We start from the raw sequence: 25762 nt of genomic DNA on the forward strand, positions 1-25762 counted from the left end.
CTCTAAACCCTGGGAAGACCCTTCCCTGCTCTGATTTTATGTGCCCAGTACCTCTGCCTTCTTGGACAGCCATAATTCTGTGTCCAGTTGTTTAGTTCTCTCCCTAGGGTCTAATACTAGAATTGCATTTCATTTTCTTTTATCCCTATGTCTTGTCTTAAAAAAAAAAAAAACAACAAACAAAAAAACCACCACAACCAACAGAGGACTGTTTAATATTCTCAGGCAGAAATGTCAATTTTCTTGCTTTTTTTATATATATACCACTGTTTATTGCAACACATCCTCGTGTACAGTGCACTTTTTTTTATGCACCCTAATCTTCACACACTCCAAATCTGGTTTGAATTATTGAAATTCTTTAGCAATCATAGCAATAACTTTTTTCTGTATTTAGGTGGTTTCTAAGGGGAAAAAAAATTCCTTAATTTCTGACTAATTCTTATCAATACTTTTATATACAAGTTGCTATAAAGATTAGCTATTCTTATCTAATTGTTTCTTGGAATTTAAGACTGTCTCAGCAGGAGTTGCTGAGGGATGAAACTTCTAATGATGATTTAAAGCAGTGAAGTGTGTAGGCTGAAACTGAAATAATTATTGCTGTAACCCTCTAAGCACTCCACATTCCTCAAGAGAAAATACTTTGTTCAGAACAGACCCTGAACAACAAAATACGAAGAAAGTAAAATAATAAAAAAAAACCCTCCAACCCTTGAAGCAGGATGATAATTTAGAAATAGAATTGGTATAATGTGAAGATGTTCTCAACAACTGCTCACAAATGCATCAGACATCACAATTAAAAGGAAATAATAATTATGGCCCCATTCTAAAGTATGGAATATTCTATTCCATTCAATAAGTCATGAACACTTTAAAACCATCAGTGTAATCTACAAACCTATATTTACAACATTAAACTGGATGTTCTGCCTTTTCAATAACTGTCATCTCATCTCTATTATTTTCACCTCAGACTCTAATTGTTTCTTTTATAGGAGCTAACCTACCAGTGTCCTTGGCAGTACAGTTTATGGCTCATGCATTTACTGTAATTGTTTGGGCAATTTGCCACACGGTATAACAATCTTCACATCACAATCGGTTTTTATAATAAACAGCATTAGTTGTGAAAAATACAAGTGATGCATGATTCGTATGGTTGATAAAGGGCACTGAAGATGCCCTTTAGAAAAAGAAAGGCTCAAGCCTTGAACTACTTGAGAAAAGTACTGATGTCACAATAGAGCTAATTAATTTGATGGTACAAACAAGAGGGGGAAAGGGCCTTGCATTCATTAGCGTCAATTCCAAATGAGAGCATACCGTTCATAAAAATAATATTCTGCCTTCATTTAGACAAAATATGCCGGTAAACAAATAAGAAGCACCAGGTCTGGCAATAACAGTGATTTTGCTTCTCAGCTTTGTCAAGGCTCTTTCTTTTCTACAGACACAGGGAGCTCAAAGCCTGGGCAGATACAGCTTACAGGATCAGCTTAGGCCAGATGCTAGTGCCCACCAGGCACTGCTGAACACTGGAGCCTCTGTGCATAGCACTGGGCTGCTCCTGGGAAGCTGAACATGCACTTTATGGCTTCTCTCCATAACACACAGGTGTCTCACTGCTTGTGTCTCTGCTGCAGATGTTTTGTGGCCTCCCAGTTTTTTCAAGTCCTGAAATAGAAGGTCAAGCACTGATCAGTGGTGAGGCCATTGGACAAGGCAGGCAGTCTTCCATGTTGGAAATTTTCCACAGGAGAAATAATACATTTGCCCTCTTATTCCAGTGCGTAGACAGGAAACTCTCAGCCTCCTTGTCATCTCCACACCACGTCATGGTGCTGTGGCACAGCGAGGCAAAGCTCCAGGAGGCACAAAGGTGGCTTCAAGCCAGGGCTGAACCTCCTCTTCCTTAACTCAGCTGTGACTTTCCTGGCAGCACTGGGGCTTGACACTAAGAGCTGAGTGTGATAATGAATTGTGGAGTAGTTGTATTCCTAAACTATAACTTCAAATTCTGAAAACACAGATATCAATTTAAATCAGTAGGGAGACTTGTCCCTGTGAGTTTTGAACTGGGCGATATGGAGGCAAGGAATAAGTTTGTCTTAACTCATTAAATATTTAGTTTATATATTCAGTCAGTGACACAGAGAAAATTAACTATGGAGACACCATCACAAAAGAAGTCAGAGTTTACACTTTGAAGGTCCCCATCAGGATCCTTGGTGGCTCCTGAAACAGGATGAAGCTTATGTTTTGCTTTGCTTTATGACTTGCTTTTTGGTTTTTGTTTTGGGGATTTTTTGTTTGTTTGTTTATGTGTTTGTTTGTTTGTGTGTTTGTTTGTTTTAGGGTTTTTGGGGGGGTCGGTGTGGTGGTTGTTGTTGTTGTTTGCTTGGGGAGTTTTTTTTGTTTGTTTTGTTTTGTTTGTTTGTTTTTTATTTTATTTTGGTTTGGTTTGGTTTTTTAATAGTACCAAGATCTTTTTCCATTCTTGCATTTTCCTTTCAGTGTGCATTGGTTTCAGAAATATTTTCTCCCCTGTCCAACTGGTATTTTAGGACCAATGCAAATAGAGCAATATTTTAAAGCAAGCCAACTGTTTGGGGGATATGTTAGTAAAAAAAAAAAAATCTTGAAATCTTATTCTTCTGAGCCTTACAAACAATTGAATGGAACTTTAAAGATCTGCTTAGAACTTTACATATACAAAATCTTTCTTAATCCTTTTAAAAATTCCTTCTTCCTGGGAAATTCATTCTTGCTGCATGTTAGCAGATTTCGAATGATACTGCATACAGTACCACTGAATTTTGGAATTACATGTGGAAAAACTCTTTCTCTAGTTTCTTATCCAGGTCTTCAAGACATCTTGCAGGCTTTATGCTTTTTATGAGTACATAAACATTTTAAAATCATTTTTGTTATTGCTTGTTTAAATGCAGGTATTTCCTTCTCGACTTCCTTCTTAAATTACATCTGATGCTATGATACAAAAATAACCAAACTAATCTCCCTGCCCTTTCCTCGCCATCTTCCCTTTCCCAGCTCCGTGGGGTTACAGTTCTGTGTGGGATTGCCAATTTGGCTCCAGTGACAGCTCAAACATGAGTACTTAACTGCACTAATTTACTTTTTGCTCTTCTGCTTCTCAGTAAGACACTGCTGACACATGTAAGTACTTCATTTCAAGGATCTCACGTGTTGTTTACGTCCCAGTGGCATCATTCTTCAGCAAAGCTGGCTATTTTTGGCACTAGATCCAAAACCACTAGTTATATTGAAGGCTGCTGCTGTATGAGGTTACTCTTAGGCTTAGAAATCTGTCCTGAAATTAAAATACAACTATGGTTTGATTAGCTACTTCAGTATTGCCAGCTCTTTTCATGAGGACCTTTTAGCGTCACTTCAACTTCAATTCGACCTTCAGGGTAGAATTTTGATTTGTTTTGATTTTGAATCTACAGTAAAAATCAGAAGCATGAAAGAATCCACAAAACCTAAGACTATTTTTAAATAAACTAGTGTTAAAAACTTTTTTCCATTATACATATTTTAACTAAAGATTTGAGAAATACATTCTTCGAATACTTTAACAACCTCATACCTCTCTGAATTTCAGACTAAATAATATCATCCCACATTTTCTTTTAAATATGAGATAATATAAAATTGATCAGGTTGCGTTAATTTCAAAGTTTTTCAGGTACATTTTCACCTCTCCATACTCTGTAATCCAACAACTTTAGCCTTTTTTTCACAGTTTTAAAAATAAATATCACACGATTTAGATAGTAAGATCTAGCATAAATGGATATAGCACAGGACAAAGTGAACGGTACCGTGAGTTATGCAAACATACAGACACAACTTTAGCCAAATATTGGTGTGTTAATTGAAATCATGGCAAACTGTGATAAACCCCACTCATTGTGAAGAAGTTTGTTACTCCTGGCTATAGTCCCAAACCTATTTCAGGCCAGACCAAAGCATCTCCTGTTCCGTAGTGAAAACTCCTGGCTCTTGGGATATTGCTGCACAGGAGCATTTGAAATAGGGCTGGGTTACAGCTAGGGGATCATGAAGCCTTATTTTCTTGGGAAATGTGTTGTAAAATCTCATTCACAAAAATATATTCATGTTTCTATACAGAGACCGAGAAGGTCACAAGTTGCTTGTATGTGATACTTGCACTGATAAACTACAAGATATACTTTTCTAATGCTTCTTAAGTTTTCACAACAAATGTTTCTGTGAACTCTTTATATTAATGCATTTCCAATCTTGCTGCTTTTTTTTGTCTTTTGAGTATTTACCCCTTTGCTATATCAATAGAGGGCATTTATTCCTCCTCTCAGAAAATAGAGCTACTCAATCTGTCTCCTTGGTCAACATAGGTTTTTCATCCTTCCAGTCTTGCTCTAGTCCTCTTCTGAGCATGTTTCAGTTTGAATCAATCCTTCTTGGACATTGTAGACAAATGTTCTAGAGGAGTTCTTATTAGTGCCTGGTGCCACAACAGTAATATTTCTTGAAAATCTTTCATAACCAGGACTACCTTCCCTGAGACATTACTGCTGAACTTGGTTTGCCTTTACATCACAGTGTCTATATCATCTCACACCAGTGGCTTGGAAATGGTTTCTGGCAAAAAAAAAAACCCTACGAATTTTCTTGTTCACCTGTTTCTTCCAGCTTCTGAGGCCTAGTTTTGTGGCAGAAACTCTTTCTAGTCCCTAAATGTATAACTTGACACTTTATAATTTTGAATTTCATCCCTGATCTATTATTCTGATCCTCCAGGCCACTGATTTCTTTCAATCCTCCTCTGTGTTGGTGATGTCTCCCAACTTCCTCTCTGCCACAGATTTAATTTAACTTTGACTTCTTGTGCTTTGGTCTGTAATAACATGACAGAGTAAACCTGATTACATGACTTGTCCTCTCCAATTCCCCAGCGACGCCTGCTAGCTCCACAGCCCAGCTCCTGGGACCCCGCTTGGCACCGAGCCCCTCTCCCACCGCCCAGCTCTTATGCTCATCTCCCTCCTCTCCCGTTTAATTAATAAATTTCCCATGTGGCTGCACAACAAATGCTTTAATGAAGTCCTGATAACTGATTTTTAGGCAAGGGAAATACAGTAATCTTATCAAAGACAGATATTATCAGGTGAGTCTGGCATTTTTTATGCCATTTTCCATTTATCTATATTTCTTCTCTCATTTTTGTTTTAAGTCTATTGTGAAAACTTTTGGAAGGCACCTGGGCCTGTAGTTGCCTTGACACTATTTCTCTTCTTTTTCCTAAATATAGCTTCTACTTTTTTCTGTTCTTCTGATATTCTTACAGTATAGGACCACTTGAATAGCTCTGAATAGCAAAGGTTTTAAACTAATATGTGTTTTCCTCTGTTGGGTCTCTCACATTTGGGTTGGTGATTATCTGCTTCTCTTAATTTGAGCATATTTAAACATGTGCTGCTCACAGACTGGATGAAATAATATAATTTTCTAAATTGTTGTTCCTATCAGTTATGCCCTGCAAGATTTCTCTTCCTATAAGAATCTGCCCCACCACTAACCCTATGGTAGAAGAGTTTATGAGAAGTCTTTTGTTTGTGGGGTTTTATATAGATTATCTGAAATTTTTAGGCAATATCACTTTTAAAATATTCTTGTTTAACTTAAAAGGGCTAGTTCAAAAGCCTTGACATGTCTGAGTTTATTCCAACCCTTCATGAAATCAAAGAAATATTGTTTACTGGCTAATTTTTTTTCCTGTCACTTAGACGTTTTCTGTCTACTCTTCACATCTTTAGGGTTCAAGTTTAGCATTTCCTCTCTGGGATGCCAATTCCACATAACTTTGGGACTTCTGAACTCCTTCACATAATGTCAATCATATTTTCAGCCCTCTCAGTCCTACTAACTAATAATGGGCTAGAAACCTACTAAATAGCCCCTGAAGTTCATATTTGTTCTTTCCAATGCACAATTACAAGGATAACATGTTTTCAGTCCTGACTTATTTTTATAACTCAATATAAGTGAATCATAATTTCAACAAGAATTAATCATATGAGCATAGTTTGGGGGTTTTTAAGTTGGTAGAAATTCATAAGTTCCTGGTGTACTTTATGAAGATGTGCCCCTTTCCGCTAAATGAGAAAAAACATGATCTTCTGCAGGTATATCACTACTTATTCTGGAATGGAATTGCATAATCTGACATAATGGATTTTTTTCTAGCTTGCATAGTTGTCCATACCTGGATCACTTAAAAATAAAATGAAACCATTTTTAACAGAATAAAAATGTTGTGTCTCTTATCATGTAGGCAAATTTAGACCACACTTCACAACAAAGTTCAATAATTAATTTCTGAAACAAAAGCTTAATTAATAATCAAATTTAAAAATGGAATTCTGATACTGTGCTAAGACCTTTTCAGACAGAAAAGGAGAAAAAACTTCTGGAGTTTTGGAGAAATGGAGAAAATGGAGAAAAAACTTACAAACTAGACAAACACCTTCTAATTGCTCCTGCTTGATGAAGGGACTAATTTTTATTGGCTTTTGGGAAGTATTTCAGTCCTTAGGATATACAAATATGTTTGAGATTTTTCTGTAGTTATATGCACCCGTAGCCTCAAAATATAATTTCTTCAACTGAAGTAGTGATTTAAATTATTATTGTTTTATGCTCCTTGTGATCCTCAAACACTGCAGTAACAATATCCTCAATTTAAGCCAACTTTAAATTTCCCCTGAGAATAATTATATGAGGACAGATATTTTTGATCTAAAATTAAGTAAAATAACTGTTACATTGACATTCCCAGTACTCAGGTACTTGCAGGGCAAGGGTGCACAGATAATGGGCTATAAACCAGAAATATTTATAAAATTAAGTGCAATAGGCAAGAAATTATGCTGCAAGCCCTGCAGTGTAGCTGTGAGGCTGTTATCATCACCATTTTTTACCTGTGTTGCTGTTGTGAAAAGGAACTTGTGGACCAAGGCTCCCGATGTTACTAGAACAAAAGTTAAGGAAAAATTCAGCTCTAATCACAGCAAAAGTAAAACTGAGGGGCTCAGATCACACATACATTGAGTGTTACTGTCCCAGCCACTAAAACTCCATAACTACATTTCCATTTGAATTTAGAGTTACAAGGTGAGAGTCATGCACTTTAGATAATGGGCAAAGATGTAGGTTCCCTTTATGGTCAGTCTCTTTCAGAGGCAAAGAAGCGCCTTTGAAGGATATGCCACTCCATCTTACTCCTGCTTCCCACATTAGAGGAAATTAATCTCCTTTTGGAAGTGATAATCTCTCACCACTGACAATAGGGATGATATACAGGACTGCCTGAACACAGATGTTAGAACAGTAAGGCTAGATAACGTGACACTATCCTGGCACACACCCATAATTATCCATTTTGGAGCATCTTTATACCTGTACATTGAAAGGTTTATAAAATAGGTATTCACCCTTAACATCCTTATTCAAATACTGTGTCTATATTTTCACACTGAAAATTTCTTAATCAAAACAAAAAATATTCACTGCATAGGCAACACAGGAAATGAGGCAGAATTCAGTTTCTCCTTTCTCCAAGGTATGAAAATTAAGCCGAAGAGTAAAGATCCTGCTTGTAGATCCAACTCCATTAGGGGTAGGTAAATCTGCCCTCTAGTTTTTCCCCAAATGTTCTGTATTCTGGGAATCTGGGTAATTTTTGCATGAATGATGTGTAGTGGGGATTTTTATCACATGAGGGTGCGATAGAAACTGAAAGTGGCACTGCTACTTGAACGCCACAGTAATTGCTGTAAACTCTAGCTAGCAGTAGAATATTAGGTTAGATATAGGCATTAACAGCTCCTCTTCTTCTGGAAATGCCTCTTGAATGAAAAAATTGTCAAACCTGTTCCTTTAAGAAGTAGACAAGAGTCATTTCTAGCAGTAAATAGTGCCATCTCAGCTTTTCAAGAGTTCTGGCATCCATATGGCTGAACACTGTAGTCACATAGTCAATGCAGTCAGCTATGTTCAAGGAAATGTAGATACTTTAAGATGCTCTTTTTTTCCCCACTGGAAAGCAGTGGAAGGTTTCCTGCTGGGCCCATGTGGCTTTGCGATCATTGTTTTGGGGTGGCAATTCAGTTCATGTGTTATACATGTCTTGGCTCCTCATCTGGGGCTTTTGCAGACACCCTAAGAGAACCTAAATGATTTGATGCATCTGTGGCATGGTTAAACCCCAACCTACACAGTGTCTAGATTTATGAAAGTGGGTAAGTGAAAAAGATACAAAAGGGCAGAAGAAAATCAGGAACTAGATGTAACACTAAGCCAAGCCTTTGAACAGTAAAAAATCCCCAACCATCCAACAAACAAAAGCCAATTACCATCGCCAAACCCCTATGTATAAATAATAAGCACTAAGGATTTACCTTAAAACCTCCACAGATCAACTAAAAAAAGGTGGATCTGCTACATTTTTCAGAATGAAATGCAGATTATAGCAGGCAGGGCGAAGTACAACTCAGTGTGAGTGGAAGAGTGAAAAAGACATGGAGGTTAGGCACATACCAGGATTCAAGAGCGATATGACATTCATACAAATTGCAAGAATATTTAGCATTATTGCAATTAATGGTGAAAAAGAATCACTGAGAGAGTATTAAATCTTGTGCTTCAAGGACAGCTTCTAACAAAAAATGACCAAGAGAAAATTTAGGAGGGCAGTGCAAATTACGCGAAGTATTTTCCTACAACAACTCTACATCTTCCCCTGAAGTATCTGCTAGTGGCCAGTGTCAGAGATCAGGTGCTAGATCAGGTGACAAGAGCCTCTGTCTGTTTTAGTCTGGCAAACCCTATAAAGACTGGATTTTAAAGAGTTGGTGTCAGTAGATGTCTATGTTCTTTTAATAGCGTATAAATTTAGTATCCTCCTTCTGAATTAAGCATTTAGGTGGCAGAGTTAATGTTATATCAATTCAAATGAAAGACACTGGGAGAAAATAGAAAGGGAAAAGATTAATATTTGAAAATTAGAAAGTAATTTTCAGAAACAGAGGTGGATGGCTGGTTGAAAATCACATAAATTAGAACCTACAGAAAAAAAAAAATTGCTCCTCATAGAGGAGTCATTAGGAGTGATATAATAATTTACATTTTACGTAAGTGACATTCTCTTAACATTTTTTTCCTTTTGTACTAAAGGTTAGATTTCTATAAGCACAGAGTTCAAACTGCTGGGACTTGGAGGTTTGATTCATATCAATTGATATTGATGAGGATGCAGGCACTCAGCATCTCTCTGTAGGTGTTTTTTGTGTTGAACCTGGGCTTTGTTTTCGCAGCCAGCAAAGCAACAGAAAAGAATTGCACTGGCTGAGGGAAGCAGAATTAGTTCCTGCTGGCCAGGCATAGTTCAGCAACAGGATTTATACTGTATGCATGCAGGGAGAATATCTTGATTTATTTCAGGTAACAAAGATGCCTTTTTCCAGCCATATCTGTAAACATACCAATATTTGAAAAACACAAGCAAGAGAAAGCCCTGGCTTCTTGAACACATATATCCTTCCAGACCCTTGTCTGACCTCAAAATTATGCTCTCCTGTCACTGACCCATCTAATCACCTTTGTGTGCTTTCTCAGAAAAGGCCTGGGAAAACCCATCAGATTTGCAATGTAATCTGGAGGTCAACATATTCTCATTTTCTTGGCCAATTCTTTCTTATGACCAAGCCTTAATGTCAGGTCACTCAAAAAGCACTACATATAATGTAGCTGTTACTTTCAGAATTTGAAACAGCATTCAAAATGTTGTGTAATTAACTAGTAGTCTTTATATTTGAGTCTAAGGGGAATTAGAACAGTAATTTTTGCAGAATAACACAAGTTTCTTTTTGTTTAACAGAAAAGAAGAAATATTGGCAACGTCTGATCATGGCACATGGAATAACTCAAGGACTTCAGGTACAACACCCGGTTTAATTAGTTCATCCTTACTGCATACATTAATTAAAAATAGTGTAACAACCAACCTCACAGAAATTATTCAACTGGTTTTTTTAACTCCTCAGACACAAACATCCCAGAGATTGTTTATTCACAAGCAGAAGACAAAGACACCAAACTAGTTAATGAAAATACAAAAGAGAAAAATGCAGAAAACAACCAGGGTGATCACAAAGATGATGAAAAAGAATTAGAGTTGCTGGTAAGTGTTATACAATTATATCTAGAGTATTAAATGATTTGAATCCATTTACGCTTCAAAGCTGGTGAAATGCCCCCTTTTAACAGAGCTGACTGATGTACTAATTTACAAATGTAAAGCCCTGGTCTGTACTTACACTGAATCTCTAACTGATTCAACAATAGAAGGTACTTTGATTTCGGTATAGTGCATCAACTTTTTCTGGTCTTAAATTAATGACTTGTCCTTTTTATTTCTTTACCAGAGGCTCCAAAAGACAGTTCTAAGGAATTAGAAGTGTAACATTTAAAACAATCTCTCCTCCTAGTCTCTAGGATGGGAATATTTTTAAACATATGCTTTCTATTTGTATATTTTTTATATTTGTAGTACTCTTTACTTACGAGATTTTTGAAAATTATAACTCTATGATCATAGTAAGTATATTTATATTAACAGATTCTTCTATATCAGTATCTTACATTATATTTTTTACAATGAATTTCACACTCAGTGAATATTCAACCTATTTGGATTTGTGTGCATGCGTGTGTGTATGTGTGCTTTGGCTTGCATTTTTCAGTATGAAAGAAAAAATGACAATAAATGAGACATGTACAGCAATCTATTATTCCCAGTGTCTGTTCTCAGCTCATATCATTTGGGTGCACAGATTCATAATCATAGATTATAATAGCTATCACCTGTGAAAATGTGAATGCTGAATCAGACAAGAGAGGAAGACAGGAACTGTTCTTTTTTTTTTTTTTTCCCTTGATAGAGAGAAGAAAATCCTTTCATTTTAATATAATTTTTTTATTGTCTTTTACTTTTAAAAGTTTAAAATTGTTGCCTATTGTGAGATGACCTTTCACTGCCTGAAAGTCAACGTTTACATTTATGGTGAAACGTGGAAAGGAGGACCTCTAAAATCCCTTGCTGTTCTCAGTCCACCCTTTTACAAAAAAGAGGATCAAATATAACCATTTGTTTATCAATTGCCAGACTTGTCCGTACAATAAATGAAGGGGGAGCTATAATTTAGATGTTAATTTGCACTGTGCGCTCTTTAATGAATTAAACAATGAAGGCTTATAATACATGGAAATACAACCAAATCTTTGAAACACACAGGCATTGGCTCACAAGACAGCTGTGCAGTTGACAAGTAACATGAGCCTTATGTGAGAAGAAGGGGAAATCGTAAGATTTGCATATAATTATTGAGATCATGCAAATGTCAGTTATGAGGAGGGGAAAAAAACACAGGCATCTCACTGTTAAATCCTGACAGTTGGCATCACCGAAGTACTCAAATACACTTGAGCACTGGTTGGCAGAGGGTCATTAAAACAGAATTTGCAGAGACATTAGCTCCCTCACTTTTCTTTGAGTGACGTTTTACTATTAATAGTTTGCAGAGGCTTTGCAGAAAACATATTAATAAGAGAAACTGTAATGGGGGTATCTACAGCAAGTGCAAATGTATAAAGGGGTGCCCAAGAAACTAGCCTCTAATTGATCAGCTAGTGCTATCAGTGTGACTCTGCTAAGTGAGAAGAGAGTGCAATGACAAGCAGGCATAGCTGAATAATACAATATGATATTTGGGAGCTAGGAGGGAGAATGATTAGTTTCTGGCCTTTTACTTCGCTAATCTCATTTCCAACTCATGTGTTACCAGATTGTCTAAAACCAGTCTGGTTTGAAGCCTGTAAAATGGTCCCTGAGAGAAATGAAGCACAGATAATCCTTACAGTATTTGTCAGTGTGAAATGTGTCTTTGTTTTACTGGACAATACTGTACATTACCAGACGCTGATGTACTGTATCAATGCCCTTGTTTAAGCACCAATCCTCCCCCCTCGCCCCACGGCTTCCTCTCTCCAAATCTAGAATCAAATGTATAGAGAACAAATTAGCCTGCTTTAAGGGAAATTCTCTTCAGATTTAATTTGTATAAAATCCACTAGCAGCTTACTGAACTCATGAATAAAGAGAGAGGGTTCTGAGCACTATTTTATTTCCTGGTCCTTTCAGCATCACCATAAAGCTCATTACGTATGTTAAAAAATACATGCAATGCAAATTTTGCAAATGGTTTGGAACATGTTTCCATAAAAGCTTTGTTACTGAAAACAAAACTTTCCATAATGAAATCATGCCTCCTTCATTTGGCATATTTTTGCAAAGCACTTTTTGATCATTCTTTTCTATTCTATTGTTTCAGTTAAATCCGCACTTCACAGGAGCTAGAGGTACCTCTTCCAGAGATGAAAGGAATTTATACACAACAGAACCAATTAATTTTCTAAGTGAAACTGAAAGATTGGTGAAAAAGCTAACCTGTATAGAAAGAAGCAGTGACATGCACCCTGTGTCTATCAGTTTCTCATCCAAAAACTCTTCACATGCGATTGAAGAATTAGAAGATAAAGCTAAGTATTCTGTAAGAGATTATAATAATCAGCTACCAGGGAAGGAAGTCACTGCTGGCTCAGTAAACACCTATGAGAGGTCTTTGGAACATACTGGTACCAGTGAAAGCCTTTTATTGGCAAAACATTTTCCTCTGACAAAGGAGAATGAGGCTATCAATATTATGGCTACTGGCTCAAGCCGACAAGGAGAGAGGCACACAGATATTTCAAAAGGCGAAATAGATAGTGCCTCAGGAAGTAAGATGGTGGAGAGGTTATTCATCAATGAGGATGCTGCTGGTACCTCAAAAGAGGCCTGTGAAACGAGGCCAGAAACCATTTTGCCTGAGCATGATGAATCCGTGCAATTAAGTGAATGCATAGCAAGGACACTGGATGGCAATGCTAATCCAGCTCTGGAGCATCAGGCACCACAAATGTCTCACCAAACTTTGGATTCATTGTTGTCAGATGCTGACAAAAATGAAGGCGAAATCAAGATGATTGATAGCAAAGTTCAGGTCCATTTAAGAGGAGATTTATATGCCAGCAGTTTTGCACATGCTGGTGTCTCAGCAGATTCCACACAAAAGAAAGGAATTGGTGAAACTTCAGAAAAGAACACTGATTTAGGGAAGCAGAAGAAAGTCATTGAAGTAGCAGACTTGGCATCAATTGGTGAGGAGGAATCTTTCAAGTCACACAGGAAACACAATGCCAAAGCCCTGAACCCAGCACCTCTGCTGGCTGAGAACAACAAGCAGGCACCCAGGGTCACCACGGTGGATGAAAGACGACCTGAGGACACTCAGGAACGCAGAGGATTCAGAAGGTTAAAAGAGGGAGAGAAGCCAGACAACACAAATAAAGGGAGACCAGTCGGAAGGGAAAGCGAAGCAAACTTCGTAGAGCAGAGGTGGCAAGAAATGGGAAGTGAGGTTCGGTGGAGGGTGAGGGGGAGCATGGAACCTCAGACCGTGACTTCCACAAAGGAGTTGTTTACCTGCCAGGAGGCAGAGAGCTGTGAAAATTCTTCTGTCTCTGAGCAGGGTATTACAGAGAAAACAGAGGCAGGTACAGCTTATACAATTAAAACAACATCAGAAAGTGCTCCAGAAAAAATGCCTGGCAGTGAAAAAGCAGTAATTGCTAAGCTACCTCGAGAGACTGCACTAAGTGACAGGCCCACAGAGGAAAAGGAAACAGCATTTGATACACGTGAAGGGAGAAATGATGGTTCACATAATGCTCTTTGTCAACTCAACACAGTGGGTGTATTATATGACACTGAATTTGAAAAGCAATCAGTTTTAGGTATTTATAATGCATGCGTACATGAAACAGTGCAAGGAGAAACGAAGTCTGGATGCAACAGCAGGGAAAAATGTGCCAAAGCACAACCAGACAACGTTGTTCCTGTAGGAGAAGCAGTAAAGGCTTCTGCTATCGGAAAGAAAGATTTGCAGGAGGGTTTATGTTCAGAAGTACCTAAAAGTCCCCTGAGCACTCAGAAGCATCTATACCGTGAGAAAGCAGAAGAGCTTTACAGGGAAGAAAGCCGTGGTGACACACTTTCCTGTTTATGTTCTAAAGCTGAAACAAAAATGCCACCTTCTGGTACGAATACTGTGCCTAGTTACAATTATAAAAGCTCTTCAGTGGCATTTTCAGAAGGGTCCACTGTGGAAGGAGGCATGGATCACCTGTATCGATATTTTGAATCCAAAGTCATTGACAAGGTTGCTGCTGAGTCAGGGTACACTTTAAATCTAACAAATGAAATTACATGTATTAACAAAAGCTTCTCTCCTGAAGCTGAAAAAGGAGAGATACCTTCTGCTTCAGACACAGTAATTTCTGGAGAAAGAAGAGGAAGGAATACAGGTCAAGCAGAGCTCCAGCAAGAGAAGTCATGGAGGCCAGAGGTTTTAATTAATAAATCTACCAAAGAAAATGTAGGAACACACTCTCAAGCTGACCATTTAATAACTGAAAGGAAAACACTAAAGTGGCTTGATGACTCACAGAAAGAAAGCCAACACGCTCCTGATTCTGCAGATATTTCTAACCAGAAGAGTGAAGCACTTAAGTTACCTAGTGAGTCTCCAGGTTTAAAACATATTGCTTTCAAAATATTTTATTTCTTCTTGTTTCTTCTATTTGCTGCAACACTCTACCACTATGATTTGATGGTCTGCCTTGCACTCTACCTGTTCTCCTTGTATTGGTTATACCACGAAGGAAGACAAAACAAGGAGTCTATCAAGAAGGAATAACATTGACTGTCAGCTGTGCTCAGGATCCATGGTCAATAATCTCCAATTCCACCGAAGCATTTTCACAATTAAAGAGTTTATTCTTGGTTAGAACCAAAGCAAGATTTCCACAGCAGCATCTTTTATTAAAAGATTACATATGAAGTTGAGCCTTCATATGAGTAATTAAACTATGCAGGACCATTATGTTTGGATCATTAAATACCTATATGAATATGAGTTCTGAAGCACATCAAGTTAAAATGAAGTACAGCTGTTGCTTCTTAGCAGGATATGAAGAAGCAATGCTTTATGTCTCTGTAATACTTAAACCCACCATTTACTTGCTTTAATATCTTTTGCATTAAAGCTTCATATTTTTCTGGGAATTTTTTTCCTAATATTCTGTGTGGTACATAACAACAGAAGGAACAGTATTAAACCCAAGTCAGTATTCTGGTGCTGACATTGCAGTTGACACTCTGCTAGTGTAATTAGCCAATGCCATAAGCAATGCATCTGTTGACAGTTTAATATATTTTTCCAAATTTTTATTTCAATATTTTGATGTAGAATTTCAGCGGTACCCCTGTTTGAAAGACGTAAGGCTTTGACTTCAGTAACATCATATAACTTCCAGGCTGTAACTGTGTAGCAGAACAGATGTGCTGTTTCCACCCTGTAAAGAGTGAAGGTGACAGCCACAGGCCTCTTGCTGATCACTCACATGCACGGAAGCTTTTGGGCTTTGCAAATGAGAATTGTGTGACATGTCTGAGAATTGCACTGAACTGTTATTCTGAGCAAAGAATTTGGGTGACATTTTTCATCAGAATTGCTTGAGCATATCTACAAAGCATTAAATAAATTTTACAAAGGAATGCTATAATTCTGTGGAGCATGTCTAAATTAGATTTACTGCTTTTTTTCCTATGGCTTGCAACCTAGAGCTAATCAAACACCAAGAGAAAACACTGGGAACGATCCTGTTGTTCAGTGAGGCTGCTTTGTCTGGTTTGGGCGAGGCAGAAAAGACTAGTATACACCCTAAGGAGAGCAAACTGATCCCTTGCAGCAGTTCTGTGGGCCAGAAACATGGGCAGCTTTGCTGCTCCAACACTGCAGTGTCCCACACAAGATCAAGCCCAAATTTTATCCAGAAGGAAAAGAATGGACAGGTTATGATATTCTTCAGCCATTTCCCAGAGGATGGTCGCAGATGCTACCACAGGCAGTATGTTAAAAGAAGCACCAAGACTGCATAATGTTGCTGAAGCCACAGAAATTAAGAAAAAAGAGTTGTTTTAAAGCTCTGTTTGCTTCACTTTCCCTACTACCACTGTGAAATACTATAACTGTGAAAGTCTTGGTTGCAATATATGGCTGAAGTTATGCAATAGCAAAATTATTTAGTCGTTAGCTTAGCTCTGAAATAAATGTTCTGAAGTCCTTGTAAAACTTATTCACATGTTTCAGGATGATAGGACACTGCCACAGGAGGCACCTTGGCATTCCTGCTCTGCAGGGGGGGTGAAACCTTGAAATTTCATTTAGTAGTGCATTCAGTGGGGTGAGCAAGTATGTGTGTGATCTATTGCTGATATGTGTCTTGATGACTGGATACCTTGACAACTTTTGACAGCAATTCATGAATGAGTTATAGCAATGGACTAGAGGCATTAAGGAGCTACATGGAAGGATGCATCCAGATGTTCAAAGGTATATGAGGAAAATATTCATTGAGATAAAGAAATTAATTCAATAGGCATTAGGAGATGAATCCAATAAAAAGCTTAGGCTTAGACTTAAAGCAGGATTGAAGTTAAATCAGTGTAAGTCCAAAGTAATGATGGCAGACCTTCCTTTATCTGGAGACAACAAATGCTGAAAGAACCTACCCTTTTCATTATGTTTATATGTACTTCTACAAAAGCACAACATTGCCTTACTTCTGGTAGCTCACTTCCTGCAGAGTGACAAGTCCCTGGTCTAAGTGGATCAGATTTTCAGATCTCTGGGACAGAGACATCAGATACTGCTTTACTTTCCAGGAGTATGGTGGAAGCTCTGAAATAACATCTAATATATCCTGGCAGAGTCAAGGTCCTCAGATAGAGGGATAAAAAGTAAAGAAAGCATCCTGCACCTGTCCTGCTGAAAGTGACACAATGCAGTCAAGTACCATTGGACACATTTCAATCTTCCAGGTAAAACAACCATGGCAGAAATTAAAATCTTTAGATTCAGTTAGCAGTTAAAAGCACCTACAATCTAATTTACCACATAGCTCTTTAAAATAAAATTCATACTTCAGAGCAAGGACCAAAGCCCAGGTTCCTGACCAGTTAGGTAAAAGCTCTACACACTAAGTGACAGGATTCAAACCCATGTTTGAATATCTTCAGCTTTACCAAATCTGGGCATTTCATCCAGCAGCATGTACTTTAACCATTGGAGGAGTATTATTATGAGGAGGACTGTGGTCACCAGGGTTTGGCAGCACTGCTATACATAGGTGGGTTCCTACATTCTCAACTGACTTAAACTGAAAATGGTTCTCTGCACAGAACAATAGATACTTTTTTTTTTTTTTTTTTCCATTTGAGGCTAGAGACTCATTTGATACTCCCATCACAGATGAGTTTTCTTTTCCCAGAACTTGTAATGTCCATTTTTATAGAGGTGTTAATCTGACACAGTCTAAATCCCTAAGCATCTGAGACAGCTAAAGAATTTAAATACCTTGGGCACATGCCTTATTTTAAGCAGAGATGAACAGTTCAGTCACCATGGAAGTAGAAAAACCTGGTTGTGTTTTTTTATTGAATCTCGGGAATTCTAAGCAGTGTGCATTTTAGGGATCCTTTTGCTCTTTCACAAGGAAGCACAGACATCATTGAACCATGGTAGAACCATACATTTGTGTGGTAGTTGTCTGTATGTAATCTGCAAGGTGAAAATTTTGTTTCTAATGCATTTCAACCAAAATATTTGGTTCATTGTCAAAGGCTCAGCTCGGCTGATTAAAGAGCATGAAAAGGGGTTAGGGATGATTGATGGGCCCAGGACCATGGGTGGAGGAAAGACAATTAATTGAATCAGTCTCTGGAAAATGACAGAAAAATGTTACAGAGAGCTCAGGAGAGTCACTATTAAATAAATGAATGAATAAATAAAAAAATAAATAAATAAATAAATAAATAAATAGTGAGGCTCTATTAATACAGACATTAATTAAAAATTAGTGAGCTTTTAATACGTGTCAAAATACATTTTAAAAAATTACCAAATATCAGCTAACATTTAGTTAAATTACTTCAATCTCTACAAAAAGTGTGCTTTAAACAGCTGTATTCCTGTATCTAACAGGTTAAACATCTGGGTTTGCAATTTAACAATCATTCAGAGTTGGAATTTAGGGTAAATATTTGAGTGTTAGAATAAGCATATTTCATCTACACACAAGTGGAATACTGTTAGCATTTCTCAGATTTGGATTGAGATTTTATGTTCTATATTTAAAATATTTAATCAGCATATCATACCTTATGATTGCAAAACAGGACTCTAGACTGATCTGTGAGCACAGGTGCCCGAACTTTAAAGTATGTATGTGCTTAAAACAACAAAGCAAGTAATTTTATCTTTTTTTGTTTATCATTTGATAAGCTATCTTTTAAAAATCCTCTTAATTTTGTTTCTACTATGGAAGAAACACCTTTATAACATTGGCAAAATATTGGATTTTACTTACTTCAGGGAATAAGTGGTGTGTCGTGCTCTGGCAATGATTCATATTTAGCTTGCCTACAAGGCAGCAGTAACACATTTCTAGTTAATACTTTAATTTCTAGTAGATTCCAGTTATTTTTTCAAGCTATGAAACAGAAAGAAGGTGCAATCCTAAGTGGAAGAGTAATCCTGCGGTCACAAAGCGTTCGACTCTGGTACAATATAGTGATCAAAAATAGTAAAATTGCAAAAGGCTTCCTTGCATTATTGCAAGGTATATGAGAAATATGAGGTATATTGCAAGGTATCTACATTCCATACCATGGGAAGTATGTCCCCTGGCTATTATCCAAACTGCACATGTAACAAATAAATTAATTTTCATGTTGCGGCATGTCTAATTTGTTGAATTGGCTTAAATATAAATTCAGGGCAGAAGAAAGAGGAGTGAAAGAATTTCTACATTCAGGTATCTTGCTAGGAGGTATTCAGAACAAGCTACATCATTAATGACCTAAGTACTTGTTGTTGCTAATTGCTTGCTGGTTCTCATCCATCAGTGACTTCTGGCTCAACAGAGGATAGGCTCTGAAACAAGCTACAGCCTTTAAAGGCCTCGTTAATACTGGAAATGAAAAAAGTAAAGAGGACAGAGTATGAACTAGATCCTTGAAGGAAGGTTAATGTGATAATGTTCTTAGTTACTATACTAAATTTTATGTGCCAAATAGTACATGCACCCCTGAATAAAACACCTAAACTCTCTAGTAATTGAACATATGAATGAGAATCACACCAGACAATGTGTTAAATATGGAACTGCCAACTTTTTCTAATAAAAACATCTGATGGCAGAGTTAGGTCTTACACCCTTGCACTGCCAGTGGTATTTAGTTACTGCTGGGTGGCAGGGACATGCTTGTTTCAGGTCAGCTTCAATATTGTGCAGCCCTCCCATGCTCTGAGGTGCCCAAACAGCTGCCTTCAGGAACAGGACACTACAAAAAGCAAACCCAGAGTTCTGGGACTGGAGAAAGAGAAAGTTTAACCCCTTAAGCCATAGATTGGAGGGGTATTTCGATATAGGCTTTGTGCCAAGAATAACTCATGCATGTTATGTGAAAATCTATTTAGATAAAATACAAAACCAGTACCAAGAGTTTTACATCTCCTCAGTAAGGTCTACTTCTTCCTTGGACTATAAATTTAGTTTTTCAGGCCGAAATCAGGGCCTCGTGAACCAGGACTGGAGAATTGTTCTAGCCATGAACTGCGAATTTCTCTCTTAGACCTACAAAGGTGCTTAAATCCCAGCACAGTTCCACTTCAGGAGATCATGGCCTTTTGTGACTCCCAGCTGATCTTTCTAAGACTTGCAGCTCTTCTGGGAGCACTGTCTTCCATGGAGATCCTAGAGCTATACGGATAATGACAGGACTCAGGATGTTTTTCTGATCTAGGAGGTCTTGATGCTGCCAAGGATTCCAGTAGGTGTCACGGGAGACCTTTTGACCAAAACTACACATGCTTGAGTGAGAACAGTATTTGTCCAAAACAGGGGGATATTGAAGGGAACAGGCAATTTCTGCATTCAGAGTAGGCTTGAATAGGTGAGCTATTTAACAAGTGTGACATGTGTGATTTGGTGGTACATGTGAGATATGTGCTCATGTGTGTACGGGTGGCTCAAGGAAAAGGGTGACAACTAGATTCCATATAAGAATGGAAAAGAAATAGTAAACAGAATGCCTAATTGGAAAGCTTCTGAACAGCTTTCTCTAGAGACATGTAAGTTTAATAAGTTCTGAGTAGGTTGGACAGATAACACAAATACTGTGTTAGCCATATAAAGTATAAAAATTGAAATATATGCTAACTTCTTTTTGTAACTTATCAACTGCCACTTAATGGAATTATAGTGGAGAATATCTTGCCCTTGACCTTAATATTCAATGATTCAAGATTAGAGCATCGCTCTGAGGACTAGAAACACAGCCTCCTTCTCAGGATGTTATAACCCTCCAGGGGGGACAGCCTCAGGCTGGAGCCACAAACCTGCCTCATGGCTGTTTATGCAGGTCAGTCCTCAATGACATGAAGCTAAGTGTGTCAGGAGAAAACAAGAGTATGTGTCCGCCTGTGCTTATTAGTGCAGAAATATAAAACTATCTAAATAGGTAAGCTCCCACAATCCCTGGGTTGTCTGGTATAGTTCAGAGCATATAGGATAGGAGCTTCTTTGATTTTCTAGTAGTATACACGGCTGCAGGAGGACATTTAGATTCCTAAAGACCACAGGGCAGGAGCATGTCTTGCATATACGTGATGACAGGGAGATCATAGAATATACAGGCTCATTTAAGCCACTATACAGGCTGCATCCATGTGGAAATTTCTGATCCTCTCTACTAGGGATCTTTCTGGGGTTGCCAGCTCTTGTGCCCCTGGCACGACCTTCTCTAGTGGAGGACAAGAAGGTAGGTCCATACTGCAAATTTTTCAGTGACTCTGAAGGGAAAAAGAGAACTGCTGAGGAAAACACAAAAGCTACCTTATTAAGTCCCCTTTTATAAGGAGGAATCCTTTCTGCTTTTAGGGCAACCACGGACAATTAGGAGTGGCCTGAACTCCTTAAAGACAAAAAACAATGACTGGCCTGGGGGAAAGTCTTGATTAAGCTCCTCAGAAACTCCTTATTTATTCATACTAGCTACATGTCTGTCTGTCCCTCTGTGCTATGAATGAACCAAGATCCATGGCTGATAAAAGACAAGAGTGGGAGGCCTCTTGTGTAGGTTTCATACCTCCTTGAATGGTCTAGGCTGTTGAAAGGCTTGGGGCAGTTAGGCACACTAAGCAACGCCTATGGAAAATGTCTCAGCAGTCACAAGGGGTCTTGGCTTGCACCCATCTTAATTTCATGTTTTGGGAGATGGAAGTCAGGCTTTTTCATAAGAGCTTGATAAAATTATTGATAAAACACTAGCTTATCAAGCAATTTTGTACTGTGATTTTGTGATGTAATTTTAGTGTCTAATCCCTCTACATAATGCAGCATTTCTTGTAGAATTGTGGCAGAATTGGAATAGAGGAAAGAACGCAAGATAAAATAGCTGGAGAAAAGAGAAGCAAAAGCAAGCAAGCAAGCAAGCAGGCATGTGCCTGAACTGTTCCATAGTAGACAAGAGATTTATAAATGGGAAAATTATCTTTTTCTAAGTTCAAGTTGAGTCTGTGGTCACCACATCCCTGTTCTTTAAGCCATGCTGCACTCCAGAAAAGGGCACAAACACAGACAAGTCTTTTCATTTTTCCTCCTTGTATATTAGTAACAAAAAAATTGTCAGTATTAGAAAGCCAGTTAATACAGGCTTTGATCCTGGAGCAGAGGCAATGCCTCCATTAACCTTGCAGGTGAGGTGGGCAGGCTGCTGTAAATGCAGTGTTTGGATGGCGTGGCTGGGACGTGCTCACAGTCTGCTTTGCTGGGACTGGGCTCTGCGTGTTTCACATCCACCCGCTCATGCGGCCATTAGCAACCAGGGGAGCTACCTGTGTCCTTGCCTTCAATCTTATGCTAGTGTGCGTGGTAAACCGCATGTACAGCAATTCACTGTGCTATTCATTACTTGATATATAATTTGGTCTAAAGAAATGTTTAAATAAGCTGTTATTATCTTGAAATTATCAAGCATTGGAAGACATACAGTATAAGAAACTCAACACTGTCAAATGAAGTTGTGACCTTTTAGACTAACTGATCTGAAGAGACTTACACCTGTAGCTGTACATCATCCTTTAAGGTAAACATATCAAGTGAGAAGCAAACATGGTGTTTTTTATAAAGTGTGTTGTCTGATACTGCATAAGGCAATAGCATGACTTGCCATGTACTTTCCTTTTAATTCTGCAAAAGTCAAGAATTTATACATTCAATAAAAAATATTATAAATTAGATTACTGACAACTGTAATCTCATTAATTATATTTTTAATAAACCAATGCTGAACTGTGTTCAATTGCGTGGATACAAAGTGACATTTTCTGCTATGCACTAGGCATGACAATTTTCACATTTGTTTGTTCCATGAGATATTTAAGCCAGTAACACTGCTGTGGGCAAGTTTTCTTCACAGTCCACAGGGCTTGAACAACGGACAGCTCAGGTGCCCATCAGCTGGAAGTGCAACCCAGAGCCCTGAATAACGTTTGCGTGCTCACTATCCAATGCGATGGAAAATGAGCTGTTTCAGTGACGTCTCAGAAACACTGGATGTGGACTCATCCCACTTTTGAACAGAAGGGTACTTGGAGAATTTAAATAAATTTAGAATTAGGTAGAAGCTGCAGTCATGTGTACACAGTGTGGCTGATGTGCCAATACCCTGGTGATTCTTAGCCCTAGAGAGTTTCCTGCTCCAAACTCCAGGTTGAGGATGACTGGGCTGCCCTTCCCCTCCACTGCACATCTGCATTTCCTTCTCTGGGGTCACCAAGAGGAAATGACACCAGTATGCCTCCTGATTCGGGTGACCAGGAGACCATAACTTGGGGCACTCTGTGGACCCTGCCTTACATGATGCACTGGATTATGACTTTGTCTTTACATTACTCAGATACACTTGGTTCTCGTTTTAAGCACTTGAGACCTTTATTATACTTAGGTTAACATTGTTTGGCCTCGGTGCATGAGAAGATACAGTATTATGAAAGAAAATTCAATGGCAATCTAAATTAAAGTAGTAACAAAAACTTGCATCTACCTTTCAATACCTATCTTGTCCCTTCCTTGACCTTATTTGCCTCTTGTCTGGCATCATAGCTACAATTAAGACAACTTCCTTTTCAGATGCCCAGTTTGGGAAAGATGACTGCGGATGCAATTAGAGTAAACCAAGAGGATTTATTCACATCTTAATGTAAATTATATTTAGTTTTAGAAAATATAAAATACAGTTGCTGGTCCCTGGATGGAATGAAGTTGGCATACTCAAAACCTATTCCATGATGCTTCCCCACATCACAGTCTGCAACCACAGCACCTGCTAAGGGGGATGGAATGAAGGATGGAGCAGAATGGAGAGAGCCATTGGCCAGGCTCTGTTGGAATCCTTACAGGGAGGTACTTTGCAGCTGAGAAGCTGCATAACACCTGTCAGCCAGGGGAGATAGGAGACATCTTGCTGCTGAGCCAACAACTGTGGCAAAATCACTCTCCTCAGATCATACCCTAATTGTAATCCTGATACACACCTTTATCCCAAAGTTACCCACCTCCAAGGTCTGACCATGCCCCAATGGGCATGCACTCTATATTCTTTTGACTGTACCTTTAAAAGTGAAGCGAGTGAATTTTAGACCCATCAGTAAATAAAGTATTAATAAAGTCACTCAAGCTCCACCTAAACATAAAGAAATAGTATAAAAGTAAGTTGAGAATAGGTGGAAAAGTTAGGGAAGACTCCATTGCAACAGCTGAAATCAAGGGGCTGAAGCTGTCTTCTTCCTCATAGGGATGCGTATTGGCATCCCTATCTGTGCTGAATAATTTTATTGGAGCTTGTCTGCATATTGCTTTGAATGCATTCTTGCAGCCAGCTACTATCACTGACAATCTCAAGCCTTAACCTGCCACAATTTTACAATAAAGAGTGTTAACTCTGTTAGTGTGAGTCCTTCACGAGCACTGACAGCTGCTGGCAGTGGGTTATACTCAAATAAAGAGGAAGACCCACTGAGGGGTCATAAAGCGGAAAGACCTGCGCAGGGGTCTCCCTTATGCTTCTTGGTGTGTTTCCCTGACTAAGTCAGTAAAAACAACCCTCTGATCCAGCAGGACTGTTCAGTGAAGTGTCCCCCTTACAGAACGCTGACAATCTGGTTGGGCACAAGGGTCTTGCCTTTCCTGACAGACAAATGAAATACTACAGTTCGAGTAAACCTCCTCAAACTAAGGGTCCAGGGAATTTCCCCTTTTTATATGTTACCCATTCTTTAATATCTATGTCCTTTAAAATGTTCATATTCTACAAGCACTCCCATTCAATTGGACATTATGAAGACTACATTTGGGCTTTTTTACTTCAGCTTAGTGCAAAGACACATTAATGCAAATATATGGCAGATAATTTACTTACATACAAATAAAAGCATACCATAACACAAATTAACATTACATTAGTGGTAAACAAATAATGGTTGAAAGTGGACAGCTACAAAATAAACTGGTGCTGGCAGTCAGGCAGATAGAGCTCTACTAGGGTGAGTCTAGATAGAAGTGAGTACAAAAGCAGAGAATTCCAACTCCTGACCCTGGAACACCTATGGAATGGCTTATCTTCCAAAGATACTGTCCTACAGTTGCTGCAGTTTTCATAAAGAACCTCTTTAACTGCAACATTTAAAATTGCCACTCCCCTTCAAAAACCTACCTTGCTGTGTGCACAATACCTTCCCTCATGTCTGGCATCATAGCCAAAGCTGTTTATTAATCACAATGTAATTGTCCCTCCTGCAATAAAGTCTCCTGCAGCTGTGCAGAGATGCAGATGCGTCTAATCAGTGCATTGCAGGTCAGTGGAGGCTTGGTCTGCTCATAATCTGGGTCAGCACAAGGCTGCTCTCCTGGTGGGCAGAGGTGGCTGAGCACGCTGCCAAGTTTGATCAGTGACCCCTCCCTGGGTTGAGCTGCTCTGAACTACTGAGATGGGAAAGCAGTCTGGTTTGCACAAGGGATGGCACAATGAGCCCACATCTGCTTGGAGGAAACAAAGAAATAGCTCATACATAAACTAGTTAATGGTAAAAGGTGCTGAAGTACTGAAAGTGAATGGATAAAGTCAAGCCAAGCAAATTATTCCACAAATCTGAGTCTGAAATACATGGACTTCAGAAAAATTCTTCACGTATTCATAAAATCATAATGATTTCATATAAGTTTAAAAAAAAGTGCAAAATTTAAGTTTTGTTGTGTCATTTGGCAATGCCACAAATGCAAGAAATTGATGGAAATTTCATAGTGATGCTTGGAATTAATTCACTCAAATTCATAGTGGAAAATTTTTCAAGTAAAAATGTGGGGATTGGACAGCAGTGATTAAAAAAAAAAAAAAATCTCATTCAAA

At 38.4% G+C, this 25762-nt stretch overlaps 1 protein-coding gene across 1 annotated transcript in view; it reads left to right on the plus strand.

The window, feature by feature from the left end:
* PPP1R3A (protein phosphatase 1 regulatory subunit 3A) overlaps nucleotides 1-18065 on the plus strand; it is a 29702-nt gene extending 11637 nt beyond the window's left edge. The window contains exons 2-4 of the mRNA XM_040063562.1: nucleotides 9950-10008; nucleotides 10116-10252; nucleotides 12462-18065. Coding sequence (XP_039919496.1) covers nucleotides 9950-10008; nucleotides 10116-10252; nucleotides 12462-14927 — 2662 coding nt within the window. The 3' untranslated portion in view covers nucleotides 14928-18065. The remainder of the gene's footprint in view (nucleotides 1-9949; nucleotides 10009-10115; nucleotides 10253-12461) is intronic.
* Nucleotides 18066-25762: the final 7697 nt, after the last annotated feature.

This window comes from Hirundo rustica, chromosome 4 (assembly GCF_015227805.2).
Source record: "Hirundo rustica isolate bHirRus1 chromosome 4, bHirRus1.pri.v3, whole genome shotgun sequence".
Taxonomy (NCBI): domain Eukaryota; kingdom Metazoa; phylum Chordata; class Aves; order Passeriformes; family Hirundinidae; genus Hirundo; species Hirundo rustica.